Here is a 19,911-nt window from a genome sequence, read left to right as displayed (position 1 = left end):
CCCCAAACACTACACACTGTCAGTGCAGACTCTTATTTAAATACTGAACAAACATATTAGCAATTTGTCCCGTGTTTTCTGTCGGGTGCAGCTTGGTGTAGCTGATGAACTGGCGCCGTAATTTCCGCAGCTCTGCCATGTTGACATTTCTGGTGAGCTCAATGTTTAACAGCGAGTTAAGGAACAAGAAAAATACCACAGGTAGAACCTAACAGAAGCCCAAATTATCTCCAAGCCCCAGTATTGCATTTAAACCTTTGAGCAGGACAACAGGACGAAATAACCTGTACTGAATGTTACTGGCATCATTTCAAATTCAGATTATGCCCATTTTATTAAAGGTTGGCCAGAACAGAAGATGATGTGCTTTTAAGTTATGCTGTGCTTGGACCAACATCTTCAAAGAAGAAAATCAAAGTGGCTGGTTCTGAGAAGGTGCTTCACAGTCCTGCAACCAATGAAAATCCACAAATATAATTTGGTTTCTCCCCACCACACATCCCACAGCATGCAATTACAGACAAGACCTTTAACATTGCTTAGTAGATCCACCTTTCTTTTAAGTCATGTGATGGCCACACATTCCTCCACCTCCTCATCTAATGCTTTCAGATAGAACAGTGTTGTCCCCCCCGCTATTGAGGGGAGGTGATTAACCCCGGGAGGTAAACGAAAATTAGCATTTCACACAGTCATTAAATATGACAGATGTCCCACACGGAACTACAAAAATCTGTTTAATGTGAAAATATTAATCAAAATTGTGTGTTCAAAATAACTGGGCACACGCAAGTTGTGTTTAAAAAAGGATATCTTTTCCGAAGCTCCTGGAACTGCGATAAGATCCCCGGGAACGCTCGTCTTCTGGGCGTTAAAAATCGCCTGAAAACATTTAATTACATTTATCAAACACACATATAAAAATGAATTTTTAAAAAAGGGATCTCTACAAAGAGTATAAGGAACAATGAATCAGAATTAGAGAAGTATTTACTCCTCTTAATTTATTTTGCTGGAAACTTTTGCAGATATTGTGCAACAGAACGCCGTGATCTGTGTGAAATCGCAAAAAGAAGGAAGTGCAACATGTGGCATGCTAACAAATACATGAGCTCGATGTCAAAACAAAGACAAGGAGGAGGTTATTTTTTATTATTGATTTTTTTTTTGCTGATTTTGCTCTGTTGCCTTGTTTTGGTAATCATGCCATACTCATGTCATGAATGGCAGACAGAAATTCCCAAACTTACAACGTGCAGGGGTGCATTCATTTTTTATTAAACGTTGGACAGTCAGCAGTTAACAGCTAAAGCTGTCGATTGTTTTTATAATCCTTTCAACACTTTGGATTTTAGCATTGAGATCCAGGAATTTCACACAGCCACAGTCAGTACTTTAACATTAATCGCAGGATGTAGATTTTCACTCCATGACTGTGAAAAAATCTCACTGACCTAATAATATTTGTGGGCATTTACTCGAATCTTGAGCTCAACATCTGAGTCCTGTGATTTTATTGTGTTTTAAATAAATCTTTATAAACAGCAAGTACCCATTCATATAGTTTAAATGCCTAATGCCAAATGTAGTTATCCCCAAACTTTTAACGACTTTAGACCGGTTCCCCTCAAATCAGTTGTAGTGTAAATATTTGGAAACAATGGTGAAATCAGAGATTTTAAGGCCCACTGAGCATGTGCTTGACCCCATTCACTTTACCTCATGCTAAACTGATGTTACTCATGCTGAAAACCAGTTCAACGTGATTGACAAAAGTGAATAAAATGAGGCAAGCAAAAAATATGATCACTGATTTTAGATGCACTCATAAACACAATGTCACATCTATTAAGGGTCAGACTGTTGAAGTTCAGTGTTATGAATGTCTTTGAAGCTGTGTGCACCAGCGAGTCTCCCGTTTGAGAAGGCTTTCTGGTTTCCACATTGATAAAACTGCGATGGGTTTATTTTATCGTTCTTTTGTTTAATCCGATTTATCTCTTTCTTTGGGCTTGTGGTCTGGATACTTATCTGTAAACGAATCGAACTGTTGAGTCATCTAACAGGCTGACTGGTGAACCACAGCTGAACTTAGAGCCCCTGCACCTAAGACGTCTGCAGCGGTTGGCTGGTTCACTTTTTCTTGACGACTCACACCCTTTGCAAGGTGAATGTAATAGACCGACAAGGTTTAATTAACAGCTTTGTTCGAGCAGTCATTACTTCACAGGAACAGCTATGTCACTTTCAAGGGCTACGTGATAACCAAAATTAATTAGAATTAGCTGTTATTTCAGTATTTTGCACTATGCGCATTTGTTGTCCATTTGCATGTGTTTGCATGTGAGGATGGATGACTCACGACTGCAGAACAGTAACCTGTACCTGAACCTGAACCGGGCTATTATTGTGTGCCAAGCTAAATACCTCATAATTGCAACTTGGCTGGTGATGTAACGTATAAAGCTGTAAATACATGTAATACCTTCTGATTCATAGAACAAAGTCTACATTATGCAGAGGAATGTTGATACCCCAACAGAGGATTTGTAAACATTTTTCTGAAAAAGACTCTTCTGTCATATTTCACTTAGAATATGACATAACTCAAAAAGCAGTCCAGCTCAGTGAAAAAAATATCATGGGAAACTACCTGAATGACCAGTAAATGATGTGAAACTAGAAAAAACAAACAAACAAAAAAAAAACATACCATCAAGACATCTTGAGTGATCTTGTCCAACTCGTATAAAAAGTTTGCTGATGACAGTGGTTGCTACAGAGAAGAAAAAAAATTTGGTTTCCTTCACAATCAGACAAAAAACAAACAAACACATGCATGCAGTAAATATTGTAGATTTCCAGACTGATTGTAACTAGTGTCTCTTAGGCTATGTCCACACTAATGTGCTGTCGTTTGAAAATGCATCGTTTTCTCTCCGTTTTGGCCTCCCGTCCACACTGAGTCTCGAAAATGCTCTCGAAAATGCATACATTTGAAAACGGTGCTGTCGCGTCGCAGTGTGGACAGCGAAAACGGAGCCATTTGGAAAATGATGACACATTTTAGTCATGTGATGCAGTCAAGTGACCAATTTAACTAAGATAGCGGAGGGCATTATACAGCGGTTGCTTTGTTTGCTCTCAATTTTGACAGTTTGCACATGCTTCAGACAGCTTTTCTTCAAATTCTTTAATTCTCACTCGCTTTTGCAACTTTGTACTTTTGTGTTACCCTCAGCAACAACTCCACCTCATTGTTAGTCCGTTTAAAAAACTCGGTGCTTCTCCTCGACATTTTGCCGCGACGTTTCAAGGAGCCGGAAAGTAAATAAACGGCAGACAGAAATGAGGCAAGTCGAATTGTCTTGCGTTTCAAGCATGCGCAGTACTGGAACGTAAGCGTTTTCGGCCGTTTCAACGTGGACGGACAACTCTGTGAAAATGACTGAAAGCGAAAGTGTGAATGCGGAGCATTTTCAGACGAAAACGCCGTTTTCAAATCTGTCCGGGCTAGTGTGGACGTAGCCTTAGACTTACACTCTGAGTAGACTGGTTCGGTGGGGGTGCTTTTCTTTTGAAAAGTGCATCAGAAATGGCTTCAACTGGAAGTGTGTCATCTTTCAGGATAGTGAAGAGAGGGCTGTCCCATCGGTTTCTGGAATCCGGAGCTTCAAATCGCTGAACTAATGCGTCAAAGCTTCAAAACACCAAATGCATGTGAGACAGTTTGCAAAAAAACTAAAAATAAAAACAAAAAACACATGCAACAGTGCAGGTAAGGTAAGAGTCGTGCTCTCATACTGAGGCTTCTCACTCACATGTCCTGATTGTACTGATCAGCAGCATCTCTGTTTGTGTTCCATAATGAGCTCTCTTCATGGGACGTCAAACTGTAGACCTTAACAAAGAAAACCCGCAAACATACCACGATTGCATTTGAAGGTAACATTTATTCAAAATGTATGTTTAATTGTCTACTTACCAAGCAGTGTGGAGTCTGTGCATGTTTGATGAGGCAGAACAGTTCATAGCGGTAGCCTGTAACATATTTAAATTTTAAACTACAAATCACAATATTTAATGTAACTGTGACAATTACAGAATAAGTATTAAGACTTACCTTTTATGTAATTTAATGAGTCTAGAATAACAATGTCATCCTTGTTGACTTTCCTAAAAAAAAAAAAAAAAAAAAACAACCCAGAAAAACCAAAAAAGAATTAGCATTAAAATATGTGTGGGTTTTGTGCAACATCAGATCCTACAACAGATTTTTAAACACTCACCTCTCCACTTCAGCTTTCAGAGACGCTCTGACATTTTTCTCCTTTTGAGAATCTGAAACATTTCCAGTAAAATTAAGTAAATGCAGAAGTCTGCCCAGTTGAAGCAAACAGTCTCCTTAGTCATGTTAACAATTACGGAAATAATAAAGAACTAAAGTTTTGAAAAACAAAATGTTTAATTCTAAAAGCACAATAGCAATGTAACAGTAACACAGTTAAAATGATCAGGTCCAAGTGATGTGCCATGTCATATCACCCACAATAATAATATGAATATCAAAGTATCATATTATTATGTAGTTGCTATAGCTATAGCTTAAATTCCCTAATGCACACAACGAGACAAGCCCAGGCATTTGTGAGAGCAAGAGCCTCTGATGGTCATTTGGTAGCTAAAAAGGGAGTTACGTCAACAACTTTCAGCAAAGCAGTGTACTTTTCAAAATATCCAAGAAAACTGTTGTCACTAACTGTGGACACAAACTTGCAGCTTGAAGCAAAAAACCCAGTTTTGTTTTTTTTTGTTTTTTTTTACAACCAGTCTATAAAGGAGGAGATACACAATCAGCTGGTTATATTAGACCCAGAAGTAAATAAAATGACTCAACTGAGCATGGCCAGCTGCACGCGTTATTGTTAAACTAAAGTATTAAGCAACTACTTTATACTTAAAATTTGCAGGGAAAACACTACCCAGGCTTATGACTTATGCTGTGTCACTGTATCTGTTGCTGTGTTATTACTTTTGCACAATAATGCTGCTGCCATTGTACCATTGCTCTTCAAATTAGGTAGTGTGTCATCAATAACAGAAGCTCATTGGAGAAGGAGAATTGAAAATGCCCTTCAGTTACTCATTTAGGAATCCTGCTGCTGCAAACGTCATAAAACGTCGCTCCCCCCCCCCCCCCACATCATAATAAATCTCATAATCGCAAGTGTTTTTTGAAATGTCATGATATATTTCCCATTCCTAGTACCATACTACTCTATTACTAGCAGTTTCCGCTTACATGTGATTTCAGGGGTTTGTAAAAGTAGAATGGGCGCTATCAGGCAACTCTGCTGTGGAACCAGCTCCCAGTTTGGCTTACAGGACACTCTCTCTACTTTTCAAATTAGCCTGAAAACTTCCACTTATGACAAATCCTATAGTCAGGCTTGGATCCAATCTCTTAGGAATATAGCTGCTGCTGAGGGATTTTCTACTATGCAGTAAGCACATCGACTTGATGCCCCTTTCACTCCCTATGCATTTATATGCTACTACAGCATGAAATTAACTTTTGTTCTATTTGTTGCTAATAGTCTCCTTTCTTTCCTCTAGCCTCCAACCAATCATCCTCGATGGTTGCCCCTTCTTTAACTGGTTTTGTAGGGTCTCTTACTGTTAAAGAGCAATCCTTCTTCCCCACCTTCGCCAGGTGCCTGTTCATAAGAGATTACTGGACTGTCTCTACTACTAACTACTACTGCTGCTAACGCTAAATAAGTAAAATTAATTGAATAGTAGCGCTCATAAAGCAGGCGAACACAGTTGTAATTGTCATGAACTTTAAAGCCGCCCCAAGCATCGATAAGCGCAAACACTGAATAAGCACTCCTGCCTCTGTTGTTTATTCCCCCGGCTAAGCTTCGTGTAAGGCCGGTAATGTTACCTCAGTATTATGTGGCTAATAACATACAAAAATATGCCAAGTAAGACTGAAAGCCCTGAAAGCTGAAAAGCTTTAAGAAGCACACTAATGAATGCGTGCTAAGCTTACTTGCCTGCGTAAACAGTGTTTTTCTCAACGCCCAGGCTTCCGTCTCCAACAATATGAACCTTTCTTTCTGTGCTTTCTTCAAAATACACCTTCAGCTCTTCTGCCCTTCGTGACTTACCACTACAGGGATAACCACACATCACTATTAGGGGCATAACTGGGGCTAGTTGCCACTCAAACTACCCTGGGATGTGATAAAAAGCACGTTGCCACTTTCACCCGGATATGTTAACTAAAAGCGGGTTTTCCCTTTACCGACCGGCAGGGGGCGCCAGAAACTTGATTATCTGAAGGTACTGTGTGTGTGCGAATGTGACTTGAACATAGATGAAAACACAGACTTCCAATACATTCTCTGCGCTTTTAATAAAGTTATAGACAATATAAAGTAAAACAACAGAAGTGTTTCTCACTTGCCAACATATACGTGTTATGTTAGACAAAAAACAAAACATAATTTAGCTGATTTTCACAAGAGCAGAAACCCTCCTCTTCATCAGCAGGATGTCACGCAACAACTGATCGAACTGGATGTCCTTCTTCTCTAAATGCATGAGAAAAACACAGAAAGCTGTACAATGGAAGGATTAACAGCGGTATTAGACTGAGTAATAATACATAACTCACCTGTCTAGCGCCTGCTCTCCTTGTGTTTGTTGGGCAGTTTTCAGAATATGGATGAGGAGCGCCTGCAGGTCTTCCACTCCGTGCAGAGGTCTCACATCTCTGCCTTCAGCTGTATCTTTTATATTCTCAAAGGCAGAATTCACAAAGGAACTATCCACAATGCTCTTCTTGCCCATGAAATGTCCTTATTAAATGAAACATGCAAACTCTCTGTAAATATTGCATTTGCAAACAGAACAAAGAAACAATCATTCAGCAGTGTAATTTTTACTTACCCGTTGCCCACAGATTCCCCCTGGGATTCACCTTGAGCTTTGAAACTTTATTTCTCAGCTCAGTCAAATCAAGAGTCATTGAAGTTGTCAAAGCAATGTATGAGATAAGGATGAAAGAAGACAGGAGTCCTCCCCTGCACATCTTTGTCACAGTGCCTTTCATTTCTCAGATGTGCTTCCAATTAATTTGGAGCTGGTCAATTAAAAGAAATCTCTTCTGTTACTTTGGGTACAGGCAGTTATACTGAGACAGGATCGGCTTAATATTCTAATGGGATGAAGTCATCCATCTGTGGTTGTTGCTTATTGGATGCATGATGCACATTAGAGTGCCTTGTGCCTTTCTGACTTGCTGTGACGATTTTAAGCACGTGACCTCGTCGCAAAACTACTGATTATCACACCCCGATTACATTAAATTCTTTCAACCCAGCAGGTCTGTAATGAAAGACAAGACAGAGCAGATCTGTAATTAAATGCACCAATTTATTTGTAAGTACTTTAATGTAACAGCAAGGCACGTAGGCCACTGCATGCTGAACAGATGAAATGGCTTAAGAAATGCTGTAAATCCAAGTTTAATTGGCTACTGTAGGTACACAAATTCTTAACCAAGTCCTCACTGTACACAGTATCAAAAAGTACAAATATCTTTCGACAAGCATTACAAAAAGACAAACAGTGAACAACTAATTCCTCTCAGCCCCTGCAGGTAAGCAGCTGCAGTGTGGTGATTCGAGGGCTTACAGAGAATCAAAGAGCTCACACAGCACTTTCATAGAAAAGTTCACTTGTCAGTTGAGTCAATATGACCATAAAAAGACTTAATGTCATTCCCAAAATAATTTATAAAATTTATTAATGTGGGATAATACATTTTTAAAACTAATTCTTTTACATTGCACTGAGATTAACTGCAACTTCTCGAAGCCTTTCGACGTTTAACAATCACTGCCATTTACCACGGAGGTAGGAACTGTCACGTAGTCAATACAAAACGAGGTGTCGCTTCACATATCAGAGCCTGCAACCGAAAAGTATCCCCCTTTTGCCAAGTGCTAATCTAAGATATTTTTTTTATTTTAAGTCACTGCATTCCCATTCATGTTCCCAGGTGCTGATTCATGAAACATTAACTCTGACATGCTGATGAATTTCACTCTCACACCTTCTCTGGATCATCCTCAACAAATGTACCCTGATTTGACGTAACATTGACCGTTCACTTGCTGGAAAAAAAACCAAAAAAAAAAAAAAAAAAAAACCAAAAAAAAAACCAAAACCCACTTCTGACAATTTGAGGTATTTTCAATACAGCAATACTGCTGCAGAACACATGTAATACCTCTTTGTTTCTCCCAAACACGTGAAAGAACACCCCCAAAACAGACGGTATAAAATTGTTGTTGTTTTTTTAAAAAAAAAAAGGCCAAACCATGAACTTGTAATTACTGCTTTTACATGAACAATCAATTATACTGTGTTTCGTAAAAAATAAAAACCTACTAATATTAAAAAAGCAGCCTGAATCATTCAGGATTTAGTGTGAGGCATTAAATAATTTGAAACAATACCTGAAACTCCACCAATACACTGTTACAATAATCAATACCAGACCGTAAAACAAACACACATTCCTGAGTCTCCTGCCAGGGTGGATGGAAAATGTTAAACAAAAAATTTTGACGAAAAAAGAAAAAAAAACAGAAGGGGGAAATGTTTAACCGTAGTATGAGTGATGAGTGCAGTTATATGTGAAAGGCAAGATTAATATATTACCAACATACAAGGTTAAATTAAAAAACAAAAAAATAATATGAAAATATTTGTTCTGTATTAAATATATGTATCTGCTAGAATATACTGCACCGCCTCTAAATAGGTTGTCCAAATTAAAGGCATTACATCTTTGTACCACCTGCCTAAAAACATCAAGCATCCCTTATGACTTTCACATGAAAACTGAGGATATTAAAGCAGCTTTAAACAGGAGCTGAGGTGGCTCTCACTGCTGGAGAGAGACTGCTTGTGTCTGAGAGTGAGTGCTCAGATTTAAGTTACAGTCTGTGCTCGTGGAACAGTGCGGACTTTCTTGCTCTCCGGCCGGTGAGGGATCAGATTTGTTTAGCTGGTGAAACAAATCGTTTTCCTCATCAGATTCTGCTGATCCAGCCAGCTGATTATCCTGCTCCTTCTCTTTAACATCTCCCTCTAGTTTTTTCTCCTCTTTCTCTGGATCTTTGACTTTGTGTACGATGAAAAGATGTCTATTGAGAGACAGCACGGACGTGAAACACAGGCCACAGTGAAGGCACTGAGGAGTGTTCTCGTCGGTTTTATGCTGAGGTATATGCTGCTGGAACTCTGTGCTGTTGTCTGTGACGAAGCCACACTTCGAACAGCGGAACTGAGTTTTCAGACGCTTAGCTGAAGGAGCCTCGAGACTACCTGCAGGATCCTGAACCTCCATCTGTGTGCCCACATCAGGTGTTGCTGATACAAGCCTCTGGAAATCACAAGTTATGCAGTTTAGACCAGTGAGCAGATTGGAAGCATTTATGTTTGTGTTGAGAAATAATAAATTGCTACCTTGTCCAAAGCATTTTTGTCTACTTGGATGGGCATTTTTGGCATTTGGCTAAGATCAGGATTTTTTATTCCATGCATAAGGCTGATGTGGTTCTTCAACATCACACTTGACGTGAATATTGTCTTCTTGTCCACGCAATACCTAACAAACAGGGATGGAGCAACAATTAAAAACTGCTTTGTGGCCAAAGTTACTATTGTTATTTATACATTTTCAAAATCTTACCAACAGGTATAAGTCCTCTTTTTCCCATCATGATCATTGCGAATGTGTCGTCTCAGACTGATTGCAGTGTTGAAAGACAACACACAGTGTCGACAGGGATACTTCTTCACGGACTGTTGACAAAAATAATTAAATTAATAATTTGTAGGAATGACAAGATGAGCTTAAGTGAATTATTTAAGCATCAGCGTTGAAACAGACAATTTTGGATCTAACTGGGAATTCAAACCAGAATAAAAATGCATCTTGCTTATACTGGTTGACCTAAAAACTCTGACTTAGAGGTACAGGACTCATTTCTGCCCTACTGCTCGTTGGCTACTCACAGCTGTGAAATACTACTGGTCCAACTAATAGTATTTCCCAAACACGTACTCAACGTAGTATTTTTTTTTTTACTGGTTCAATTACTTTATTTCCATTACGCACAAAAACAAAATATGTTCATAATAAACATAATAAACCTCACCCACCCCTTCTATTTTTTTTATTTTATTTAACTTGAGTCACAGTTTACAGCACAGGGGACTCTCATCACTTCTGTTATTTTTATCTTCTATATTTTTATTTTATTCTGTATTTCATTCTAACAGAACAAACTAGGAAAAAGTGTTTGCTTTGAGAACGTTATTGTTTCAGTTTCTTGAGCTGGAAATTCTGTGCTATTTTGGTGTAGTGATGAAAGCTCTACAGCTTTCTCCATGATCCATCTCGAGCTAAACGTGTTGCATAGTAATATGTATAACAGTATGGTAAAATATGTAAAGCAGTATAGTAAAAAGAAAATAAACAAAACAGAGCAGTGTGTATGGGGAATAATTTTGCATTTGTACTCATTTGGTAGCAGGGTAAGACGATTTCTACTCAGTGTGAACTGAGGCCCAATGAGTCTAAAAACTCACTGTGTATCCTGGAGAAAGCAGAGGGCATGGGAAAAAAAGGAGGGTGGTGGTAATTGGCAAGCTGCTCCAGAGTAATACTGTATATTCTACATGACCCAGTTTCAATTCAAAACACAAATTTTACATTCTTAAAAAAATAAAAATAATTGTGTTTATATGGAAAAATGCCAATTCAAGGCATCTAAACCCAGGTACCACAGTTTTAATACAGGAACCCAGACAAGGCTTTACATGATTTACTGATGTTGTTGTCTGAGCGGTCTTCTGTGGCACACTGTCGGTATATCTGTCAAGATTTTAAGACACCAACTCAAGACATAAGAGCGCAACACTCAGTAATGTTTTGCATCAGCAGACGTCAGTGCGGGGTCAGTGCACCCTTACCTTTCCGTGTGTGGTCTTCAAATGGGAAACGTAGGCATCTCGCTCAGTGAACTGCTGCAGGCACTCGTTACATGTCCATCCAGCGGGTTTCACACGATTTAGGATTTTGCTGTCTTGCTCAGATTTCTCTCTAGTAGCAACTGTCTGTTTAATAGGGTAGTGACTCTTCTGTTTTTGGATAGACTGAGACTCCTGGTGCAAGTCAGCATGCTTAGTTTCTTTCTTCTTCTCTGTCTCTTCAATCGTGTTTCCTACATGCACACCCTGCAGAACAGGAAACACAAAATTCACATTATTATGCTCAAACGTATTTACACAGTAACATTTAACTGTTTCTTTGCTGGTGTTTTAACAAAAGAACACTACTGCTGGAGCATAAGTTAATGATTTCCCGTGTTGATTGATCTGTATCAGGTGTATGGTTTTAAAGGTTTAAAAAAAAAAAAAACCCCAAAAAAGTAAACACGATAGGACACAGCACCTTACTTTTACTGGATGCACTTTATAACTCTTCTATGGACTAAGGAACCTTTTTTTCCCCAGATGTCTGACAACTTTAGCACAAATCATTTTAGATAAGAAGTGTGGCCGCAAATATAAACTCCTATAGACATCCTAAACTCCTAAAGGATCACTTGCAGGGAATATATTAAAAAATACTGACAACCATCAGTGCTACACCTCACCAGTGCTGACTGACCACTTTTTATGTCTGAGAGGTAAAAATGATAAACATGTAAAACATCTAAATAAAATGCATATATTTAATTCTAACCTTGAAATGCTGCATTAATAGCAGCTTTTGTGGAAAGACTGAGTTGCATTCTGGACACTTAAATACAGACGTAACACGCTTGCTGGAATTCTGATAGAAATGCTGAAACAGTAGCTGCTTTTTCTTGAACATTTTCTCACAGGAACACTTTAAGATTAACCTGCAAAAAGAAAGCAAAAACTGTTAAAGCAGCCTATGAGGAGAAGCCCACAGTTTTCAACCGTCAGGTCATGAGATGTTAACTTACTCTGGAGTTGTTTTGCTAGTACTGTGTTTATTTTTCAAATGCAGTTCACAGTTGTCGGAGGTCTTGAATGCAACCGGGCAGATGGAGCACTTGTACAAGACCTCACAGTGTTTTTCTTCGATATGAGTCTTTTGTCCTTGAAGGGTCCGGAAAACCATATCACAGTGAAGACATCTGGAAGAAAAGGAAAACATAATTGTTGCAACAGTGCACTGTACACTGTGTGTGTGTGTGTGTGTGTGTGTGTGTGGGGGGGGGGTTAAAAAAAACAACAACCTGCATTTCTTGCCAAATTACTCACTTGTACCAAGCCTTGCGAGCATAGTGCAGGCAGTTTTCCCTGACGTGCTTTTGGATGTCTGCAGAACGACACAGGGCACCACACTCAGGGCAGCAATAAGGGGACTTATGTGCATGAATGCGTAGGTGAGCTCTGAAACTGCACTTGTTGGGCAGCAGCATTGAGCAACCTTTACAGATCTGGTATTTCACAACAGAACAGAACAAAAAGACAGTTTTGAGTGGAAAACAAACAAACAGTGGTGCCATTAAAAAGGACAAATCTGGTGATAGAGAAAATACATTTGTTTTTATAGAAAACAATCTAATTAACAGCTACAATGAAGTAAGTAATTATACAAAGCAGTATTCTCTCTTTAGCTAGAATAAGCTTACTCATCTGTACCTCAGTAATCAATCAGAAACAGATCAGATAAATTATCTACAAAGTGGCACCAGGCATCGTGTTGCTTCATTATGATAAATCTATGCCCTGAAGCGCACTTTTCTACTTTGATTTGAGTGACTTTTACAGATTAAAAACATTTAAGAGTAAGCACTAATAGGCTTAGATACTTGCTAAATTCTGCAAGGTGGTCTTCTCAAGTGATTTGTTGTCACCCTTATGTCAATTAGCTACTCACCAGTTCTTCTGTATCTTCTGACAGCTTCTGGTAATGGCCTGCGAGTGCTTTGTAGTCAGGCAACTGCTTGTTACACTCCAAACAACGGAGTCGATGGCGGATGACGCTTTCCGGATACAAGGGCAGGACAGGCTCACTTTTAGGCAAGACTAATGGCGAGGAGTAAGTGCCCACACTAACCAGTTCACTACTCAGGGGTACAAACATTTTTTCTTCTGCTATGGGCTTCAAATTGAGCTGTGTGCACTGCATCACTGTGCCACCGTTCTTGTGTTCCCTTGCATGAGCCAACAAGGCACACTTGTTAAAAAACACCAAAGTCTTTGCGCAGTGTGTACATCCTACTTCAATGTGGACACTCCTCCTACTGTAATGAAATGCGAGGCTCTTCTCCACCCCAAAGGAGTCCCCACACTCGAGGCAGCAGTATCCATGTGGTGGAAGGTTGATATTGGTTCCCGGAGGTGGGTTCAAGTTTGGCACATATGTAGGCACAGGGTTGGCACTGTTCAACAGTCTGTTTAAAGTTCCCGCAGATGGGTTCGGATTAGACAGGCGGGGATAAGAATTGGCTGTTTTGACCTGATGCACTAATGGGACAGTACTGTACACTGTGGAGGAGAGTGTGCGTTGACTTTGTTGATAGGAGGTGGTTCGTGCAGCTACTGAAGCAGCAACGCTGTGAGGGACAAGGTTTAGACTAGCTAAGTGCATTGCTTTTGGAAGGAAGTTTGTGGTAGTTGCATGGCCTGTAGTGGCTGATACTCTCTTTGGTTTGTGCACTTGATGTGCGGCAGATCTTTTGACTTTAGTATTACGGACTACTGGTGCAGAGCGCATTACACCTGACCTCCGGGAGTTTTCCTCCGACTTCCTGTTTGAAACTTTTGCCGAAGCTGTATTGGCTGCATTACCTTTACTTGGCACCCCAACAACACCATCAGGAGCTTGAGACTGATGTGGAGATGCATTACAGTATGAATCATCACTAATCATACTCTGCGATGGAGAGGATTCGTAGGCAGAATGCACGTCTTCATTTTCTGAATCTGGGAGCACACTGGTGACGGTACGCTTGATCTGCCCAGATGTGGTTTTAATGGTCTTAATCCTGACCTTAGGTATGGCTGGAGGTGAACCAGATACCACTGCAGGGGATGCTTTGCCACTACTGTCACTGCAGATACTCACAGGGCTATCAGGTGGTTTCCTTAATCGTTTTACTGCTTCAAGTGGACTTCTGGGGCTTCGTGGGGATATGGGGACCTTGGGGCTAGCTTTCATGCAGTCACTTTGAACAGCTGGGGATTCTCTGTGATCTGTCTGCTCATTGGGATCTTTTCTAGCATTCAGAGCCACCAGAGCATCAAGACAAGAGGATAATTTACATGTCTGTGACTTGACATGTGGATAAGGGGCAATAAGGGATAAGGGAACAGTCACTGGTGCTCCTGAATTGCAGTTGGTTTCAGTGAAGTTCTGGTTTCCTAATTGTGGAGGAAATTCACTGTGTAGTCCAGGTGTTTTCTCTGCTTCACTACTACCACAGATGTCAGAAAGCTCCTCGCTTCTACTACTTTCTGCTCCTTTAATCCTCTGTATGCTTTCATAATTATTAGAGTCCTTGGAAGAGTTATCAAACATGCTAAGGTCCATTCTTTTGGGATTGTGACAGACTGAAGTGTCCAAAACTGAAGCTTCTGGGAAACATAGTCTGTCTTCGTTTGGAAGTATTTCCTCTCTGCTTGATTGGGTGTTTTCATGCTCAGGACTGGAGACTGGACTTAAATCTGAAAGTGCCTGAGGAAACAATGGTGCCTCATCTGGTATAGGTGGCTTTCCAGAAAGCTCACTTGAAGCCTTCCCATTCAATGTGGACACAAATGATTTGGAGAAGCTGGTATTAGTTGTCTCAGCAGAGGTCACAGAAGTGTCTTGTCCCCTAAATCCATTTTGCAATGTTGGTCCCGAGTGAAGTCTATCACTAAATTCTTCAAGTAACTCCTGCCGACTTGTATTTTTCACAATAACACTTACAGCTGGGACATCTGAGGGTGGTATAGCTTGGTTAGTCAGTAAGCTGTCATCCAGACACATCTCTGTGTGTTTCAGCTGACTTTCTGTTTCCTCATGACTCCCCTGGATGGGCTCTTTGGCATCCAATCCAGTGGCATCTGGGATGTCAAAAGCTGCCAGGAGATCATCAAAATCTGGGGTCTTCATGTCACCCATGGCCGTACAGTCTCACAAACCTACAGAAAGACGCAGCTGTGACTTAGCATGAGCTTAAAGAACTGTTAAAATAAAAAACTAAAAGAGAAAAAAAGCTGTTTTATAAACTGAAGAGTAACTATTTAGCAAATGAGACGCGTCATATGTCAACGCTAGCTTTAGCCAGCAAGCTAAACGTGGGCAACATCTCCAGCGCTAATGCTAAATATGCAATAAAACACGCACAACACAAGCGATTTAACAGATAGCACAAACTTTAAACCCACTCACTGGACAAATTATATGAGAGATGCACACAGGAGCCAGCTAACAAGCTAGCTGTAAAATGGAGCTAAGCTAGCGAGTTAGCCCCCATCTTAGCAACATGCTACAGCGTAAATAATTCAGCCAAACGAGTAAAGTCGTCACGTAATGATACACAGGGTGCTCACCATTTGATCCGAGTGTGTTAAACAGCTCTAGTAAACTAGCTACTCAGCCATTTAACTGTCTGCACTAAATATTCGCAAGCTAGGCTAGGCTGTTTTAATGTTTCATAGCTAGGCTACAAGCTACTAACGTTAACTTCGTTTTCCTTTTCCTCAGTGGGAAATTGAAACCCTCGGCGCTGTCTTACAGACCTGAGGTTGCGGCGGGAGTGACTGCTTTCAACGACAGTACTGGGTCCACCAAAATATTTATTCAGGTTCAGGACGGAGTTGCAACTCACAAACGACGAAGCTTCGGTGTTCGGTAAGGTTGGGTAATGCTAACAATATTAAAATTTAATGCAAATAAAAACCTTGAGTCCGGGTGAATGTATAATGAGGCACTAAATCCTACTAATAATATTGAAAATGCAAACAAATAACATTATTATAGGTGTCGGAAAGCTTGTTTCGAATTCCCTAAAGGTCTTGTCTTTGGTTAATGAAAAGTAAACACAGAAATATAGCCTTGTCCTCCTAATTTGGGTGAATTTTAAAGAAAATTTCAAGCCCCAAACGACCCAAAATGCAAAAACAGTGCCTTTCATCAGACACGTCTGCCTGGCAAAGATCTCTCAGCTTCAGGGGATGTGCAAAATACTATGCATGCTCAAAATACCTTTAAATTGCGGTTTTGTAAACCGTGATATCTGTATACAGCTATTCATAGACATAAAACTAATCCTATCAGAAATATATAAACATCACTATAACCACCAATTACCAAGTTCATTTGGCTTCCAGTTATTTGTTAAAGTGTTCATCAGATCCATGCTGTGAAATGTCACAAATCATGCTGTAAACTGGAAGTCATCCCAATATGTCTGTGGTATTAACACTTTATGGGCTAATAATGGGTTTTTGGCTGTAATTAAGATGATAATTTGGTGAGGAGGGTGATCTTCTCTAAAGATCCATGACCTCAGCAGCCTCTGATTTGGGAAACTGCCAGTATTTTAGTGAAGAAGCTATATAAACGTCCTGTAAGACATAACTGAGGGCATTAAAGCTCTACAGCTTCCTTCCCGCAAGTCAAGGTTTCCAGAAGTGACAGCAGTTCGCATTAAATTTATAGGCGCATGCACTTAGTCATCAGCAAACAATAAATAAATAAAGGCTTTATTTAGTGTAAACGTAATAGAAGTAACATGCTATTGATTGTATGCATTTAAGAGATGAAAAACTTATTTTGCTGGTTTAAAAAAAATAGATACTTAAATATAAATTGACAGACTTATCAAACTCAGTTTAATGCTGGATGAAGTAGAGGGCTTCTTATTGAATTAATGGTACGTTATTCCCACTCCACTGCCAATCTGAGCTTGCTAGGGAAATTAACATAAAAACAACTCCTCGGGCTGCTGATTCAGTCTATTTAATGTTGCGTCACAAAATCTGTTACTGATCATTAATATCTGTTAATGGATTTCAGGGTGCCAAGCTTTCTAACTGAAGGCAAATGGGCTGCACTTTTAAATATTAATTATTCTTTATCACTTCCTCCAGACAGACTGAGTCCCCACTGAGTGTCACCAAGCATGCACTAACTCTATTTCAAAGGAATCATAATTTTTTATGTGTTAGACAAGATTATATTTAACCAGGTGAAAGCGGAACAAACAGCTGCCACTACACCCAATCGTGAATCATCACCATGAAAGTAAAGTACGGGTTGCGCTGCAATATACTTAATTGACCAGATAACAGCTGCAGCTGAATTCCAGGCTCTCTGATTCTGAAGTACTCAGTGTGCTTACTCTTCAAAATAATCATAAAAAAAGGAAGAAAAAAGATTTAATACAAGTTAACTTGACACTGCTGACGCTGACTTACCAAAAAGTGTCTTATATATCAAAGCCTTTCAGGGATAAAATAGTTGCGGTCAAATGTAAAGTGTTAACTTTTTGAGAGTTATGCTATTTTTGAAGGGTTATCAGCCACATATTGAGCTTTATTTTTAAGGTAGGCTAATATAACTATAGACTTATTCTGTTTGTGATATACGGGCTCCTTTCTGTTATTAATCATGTTGATTATTCAGAAGCTTGTGACAAATGTATTTTTAGATACCCAATTTTACAAATATGAGTTTTCTATGACTTATAGGTGCTAACAACCTCCTAAAGATAAAGTCATGCCTGACCTACTGTGTTTCTTAGGAAATGCCTCTTAAGAGTCAATTCAAGACTCTTCTTCTGTCGTTCCAGCAACTTAGGAAATGCAAAACATGGTCAGCTTCACGTCTCAAAAGTATTGCTTCATAAGGCACATTAAATCATTCCTCCTGAATGACACAAACGTCTCCGTTGTGTACTTCCTGAGAGATTGGAGAAGTACGCTACGTGTCTGTTAATTAATGATAAGATGTTTCATTGAGGGCAGAGTATTCCCTGCAGTGTATTTTACAGCACAGCATTTGGCAGCTGGGTCTAGGAGGACGCACAATGAGTAAGCCATTAACTCTGCTTTTCCTTGTATTAAGCTGTTTGTTCTGCAGTTGTGATTTGTATTTTTGTGGAACAATTTTCATATAGATTCGCATAAGATTTCAGGATTATGTGGACATATGTTAAGCTTTCTTTATCTCACAGAGCAAAAAGCAAAAAAACCAAAAAAAATCGAGATTTGATTTGTCACTTATTGTTCCTGCTCCTGCTTGTTCAAGTTGCAGCTGCTTTCCCACAGGCAGCTGGATAGAAGTGAATAATGATCCTGTTTTTCAGCGGACCAATACGATGTCCACCTCGAAAAGATAAGCCAGAACAATGGAAGCGGAGTGGACAACCATGCTTATGAAATAGAGGTATGTGTTATGTTGTCCTGTATTTTACTTTCAAATGAAACATGCTTTTAATAAATTACCTGTATTTTCCTAGGAGAATGACATTAATCACTACAGCAGCATAAAAAGTGAGACCAAAAAGCCTAAAAAAAGACTGGAACTGGGATCATATCTAAGGTGTGTCAGTTCAAGTTGTTTCTGTTTATAGAACTAGTCCTACAGTTTTATTGTGCGCGCTGTAATGTAAGTTTTTATAGCATGTGCCTTATGCCTCTGTGCTGTATTTGTTTACTCGACAGTTTGTGTGTATACTTTACACACATACAAAACAAAATGTGTAATGGATAAGATTCTTTTAATCCAGTATATGGCTAAGATTTATCTAATGTTGTATAAAATAACCTGTGTGGACAAAAGTATTTGTGCCACACCGCTTAATCTTTGAATTCACGTGTTTTCAGTCTAATTGCCGCTGCTAAAGTTGTTGAAATAAACACCTGTTCGTGCATTCTGCCTTTAAAAACATCTGTTGAAGACAATTTTAAAGAGTTCACTGAATTTGACCATAGTACTGGAACACAAGGCTACAGTTGTGACAAGTCCATTTGTGAAATTTCCTCTGAAAGTATTTATTGCACTATTTATTGCATTGGTTTTTCGGAAACGTAGTTCAGCAACAAAGTGGCTAAAGAGTGGGGTAACCAAGAGCTCTAAAGATCACCAGCACCACTCAGTAACAGCACAGCTCCTCTGCCATTAACGTCAGCACAAGAACTGTGTGCAGGGAACTTCATGGCCTGGGTTTCCATAGGTCGAGCAGCTCGTGTAGGGGTAGCGTGTAGCTGACCTAGTACTTTTGTCAATATACTGTATACACAACTTGAAAATAATTTGAAATATGATTCTACTTACTCAAGAGAATTGCAGTGAACAATTGCTTTTGACTTTACTTCTGATTTTTGATTTTATTTCTCTACTTCAGCAAAGTTTCCGGACCAATTAATGCCACAGAGAATTACATCAAGGCTCATTCAAAACTCTTCAAATACATTGTCCTGGGTGTACTCGGAGCAGGTAATAATTTATGAAACATCAGTTTATTCAGCAGATATGCATCAGAATCCGAATCAGCTTTATTGACCAAGTATGTGTAGATGTGCAAAGAATGGGGCTTCATTTTCTTTCTTTTTTTTTGCTCTCACTCTATTTACCCAAATAAACAAACATACAATAGCAACCTGTACAGCACATTTATATTCATATATACAGTGGTGCAGAGTGCAAAGATGTTGGAATACATTATGGAATAAATAAAAGATTGATTACAACAACAACAACAACAATCTTTATTTATAGAGCACATTAAAAGCCAGGGGCATGCCAAAGTGCTTTACATAAAACAATAAAATGATTTACACTAAAACATC

General features: G+C 39.3%; 4 protein-coding genes across 5 annotated transcripts in view; 1 reads left to right on the top strand and 3 right to left on the bottom strand.

The window, feature by feature from the left end:
* Positions 1–6: 6 nt before the first annotated feature.
* On the bottom strand, positions 7–6,292 carry kti12 (KTI12 chromatin associated homolog). Of its 2 annotated transcripts, XM_005729963.1 has the most exons (9): positions 6,060–6,292; positions 4,290–4,341; positions 4,124–4,176; positions 3,986–4,041; positions 3,822–3,901; positions 3,541–3,700; positions 2,714–2,776; positions 814–882; positions 7–163 (listed from the first exon to the last, which is right to left on the bottom strand). In XM_005729963.1, exons 1-9 carry the CDS (start codon positions 6,208–6,210, stop codon positions 20–22), a joined length of 828 nt encoding a protein of 275 aa, XP_005730020.1. In that variant the 5' UTR covers positions 6,211–6,292; the 3' UTR covers positions 7–19. The 2 variants fall into 2 exon arrangements, with proteins under 2 accessions (XP_005730020.1, XP_005730021.1); XM_005729964.2 differs by lacking the exons at positions 7–163; positions 814–882 and adding an exon at positions 897–2,158.
* A 124-nt stretch (positions 6,293–6,416) lies between these two features.
* Positions 6,417–7,181, bottom strand: nmba (neuromedin Ba). The gene is made up of 3 exons (XM_013910056.1): positions 6,958–7,181; positions 6,683–6,866; positions 6,417–6,599 (listed from the first exon to the last, which is right to left on the bottom strand). Exons 1-3 carry the CDS (start codon positions 7,118–7,120, stop codon positions 6,563–6,565), a joined length of 384 nt encoding a protein of 127 aa, XP_013765510.1. The 5' UTR covers positions 7,121–7,181; the 3' UTR covers positions 6,417–6,562.
* Positions 7,182–8,376: 1,195 nt separating this feature from the next.
* Positions 8,377–15,938, bottom strand: znf592 (zinc finger protein 592). The gene is made up of 9 exons (XM_005729961.1): positions 15,667–15,938; positions 13,004–15,255; positions 12,382–12,560; positions 12,081–12,254; positions 11,834–11,993; positions 11,059–11,322; positions 9,773–9,885; positions 9,547–9,688; positions 8,377–9,463 (listed from the first exon to the last, which is right to left on the bottom strand). Exons 2-9 carry the CDS (start codon positions 15,233–15,235, stop codon positions 8,963–8,965), a joined length of 3,765 nt encoding a protein of 1,254 aa, XP_005730018.1. The 5' UTR covers positions 15,236–15,255; positions 15,667–15,938; the 3' UTR covers positions 8,377–8,962.
* Positions 15,939–17,928: 1,990 nt separating this feature from the next.
* The window catches only part of slc28a1 (solute carrier family 28 member 1), an 8,994-nt gene continuing 7,011 nt past the window's right edge, over positions 17,929–19,911 (top strand). The window contains exons 1-4 of the mRNA XM_005729962.1: positions 17,929–18,150; positions 18,426–18,505; positions 18,579–18,661; positions 19,467–19,558. Of these exons, the coding sequence (XP_005730019.1) occupies positions 18,147–18,150; positions 18,426–18,505; positions 18,579–18,661; positions 19,467–19,558 (259 nt within the window). The 5' untranslated portion in view covers positions 17,929–18,146. The remainder of the gene's footprint in view (positions 18,151–18,425; positions 18,506–18,578; positions 18,662–19,466; positions 19,559–19,911) is intronic.

This window comes from Pundamilia nyererei, unplaced genomic scaffold (genome assembly GCF_000239375.1).
Source record: "Pundamilia nyererei isolate P.nyererei 1_Seehausen unplaced genomic scaffold, PunNye1.0 scaffold00035, whole genome shotgun sequence".
Taxonomy (NCBI): Eukaryota; Metazoa; Chordata; class Actinopteri; order Cichliformes; family Cichlidae; genus Pundamilia; species Pundamilia nyererei.
Note: the sequence above shows the minus strand (reverse complement) of the source record. Positions and strands in the feature narration are given on the sequence as shown.

Excerpts from the sequence above, each read along its gene's own strand:
- kti12 (XM_005729963.1), bottom strand. The coding sequence starts at position 6,210 with ATGCCCCTAATAGTGATGTGTGGTTATCCCTGTAGTGGTAAGTCACGA. Across the intron at positions 883-2,713 it reads TCACTCAAGATGTCTTGATG|GCGATTTTTAACGCCCAGAA; the intron begins GTATGTTTTTTT and ends AAATGTTTTCAG. Across the intron at positions 164-813 it reads TTCCAGGAGCTTCGGAAAAG|ATTGAGCTCACCAGAAATGT; the intron begins ATATCCTTTTTT and ends TCGCTGTTAAAC.
- znf592 (XM_005729961.1), bottom strand. The coding sequence starts at position 15,235 with ATGGGTGACATGAAGACCCCAGATTTTGATGATCTCCTGGCAGCTTTT. Across the intron at positions 12,561-13,003 it reads CAGAAGATACAGAAGAACTG|ATCTGTAAAGGTTGCTCAAT; the intron begins GTGAGTAGCTAA and ends GTGAAATACCAG. Across the intron at positions 12,255-12,381 it reads GCTCGCAAGGCTTGGTACAA|ATGTCTTCACTGTGATATGG; the intron begins GTGAGTAATTTG and ends CTTTTCTTCCAG.
- nmba (XM_013910056.1), bottom strand. The coding sequence starts at position 7,120 with ATGAAAGGCACTGTGACAAAGATGTGCAGGGGAGGACTCCTGTCTTCT. Across the intron at positions 6,867-6,957 it reads GGGGAATCTGTGGGCAACGG|GACATTTCATGGGCAAGAAG; the intron begins GTAAGTAAAAAT and ends TCATTTAATAAG. Across the intron at positions 6,600-6,682 it reads GGAGAGCAGGCGCTAGACAG|AGAAGAAGGACATCCAGTTC; the intron begins GTGAGTTATGTA and ends TCATGCATTTAG.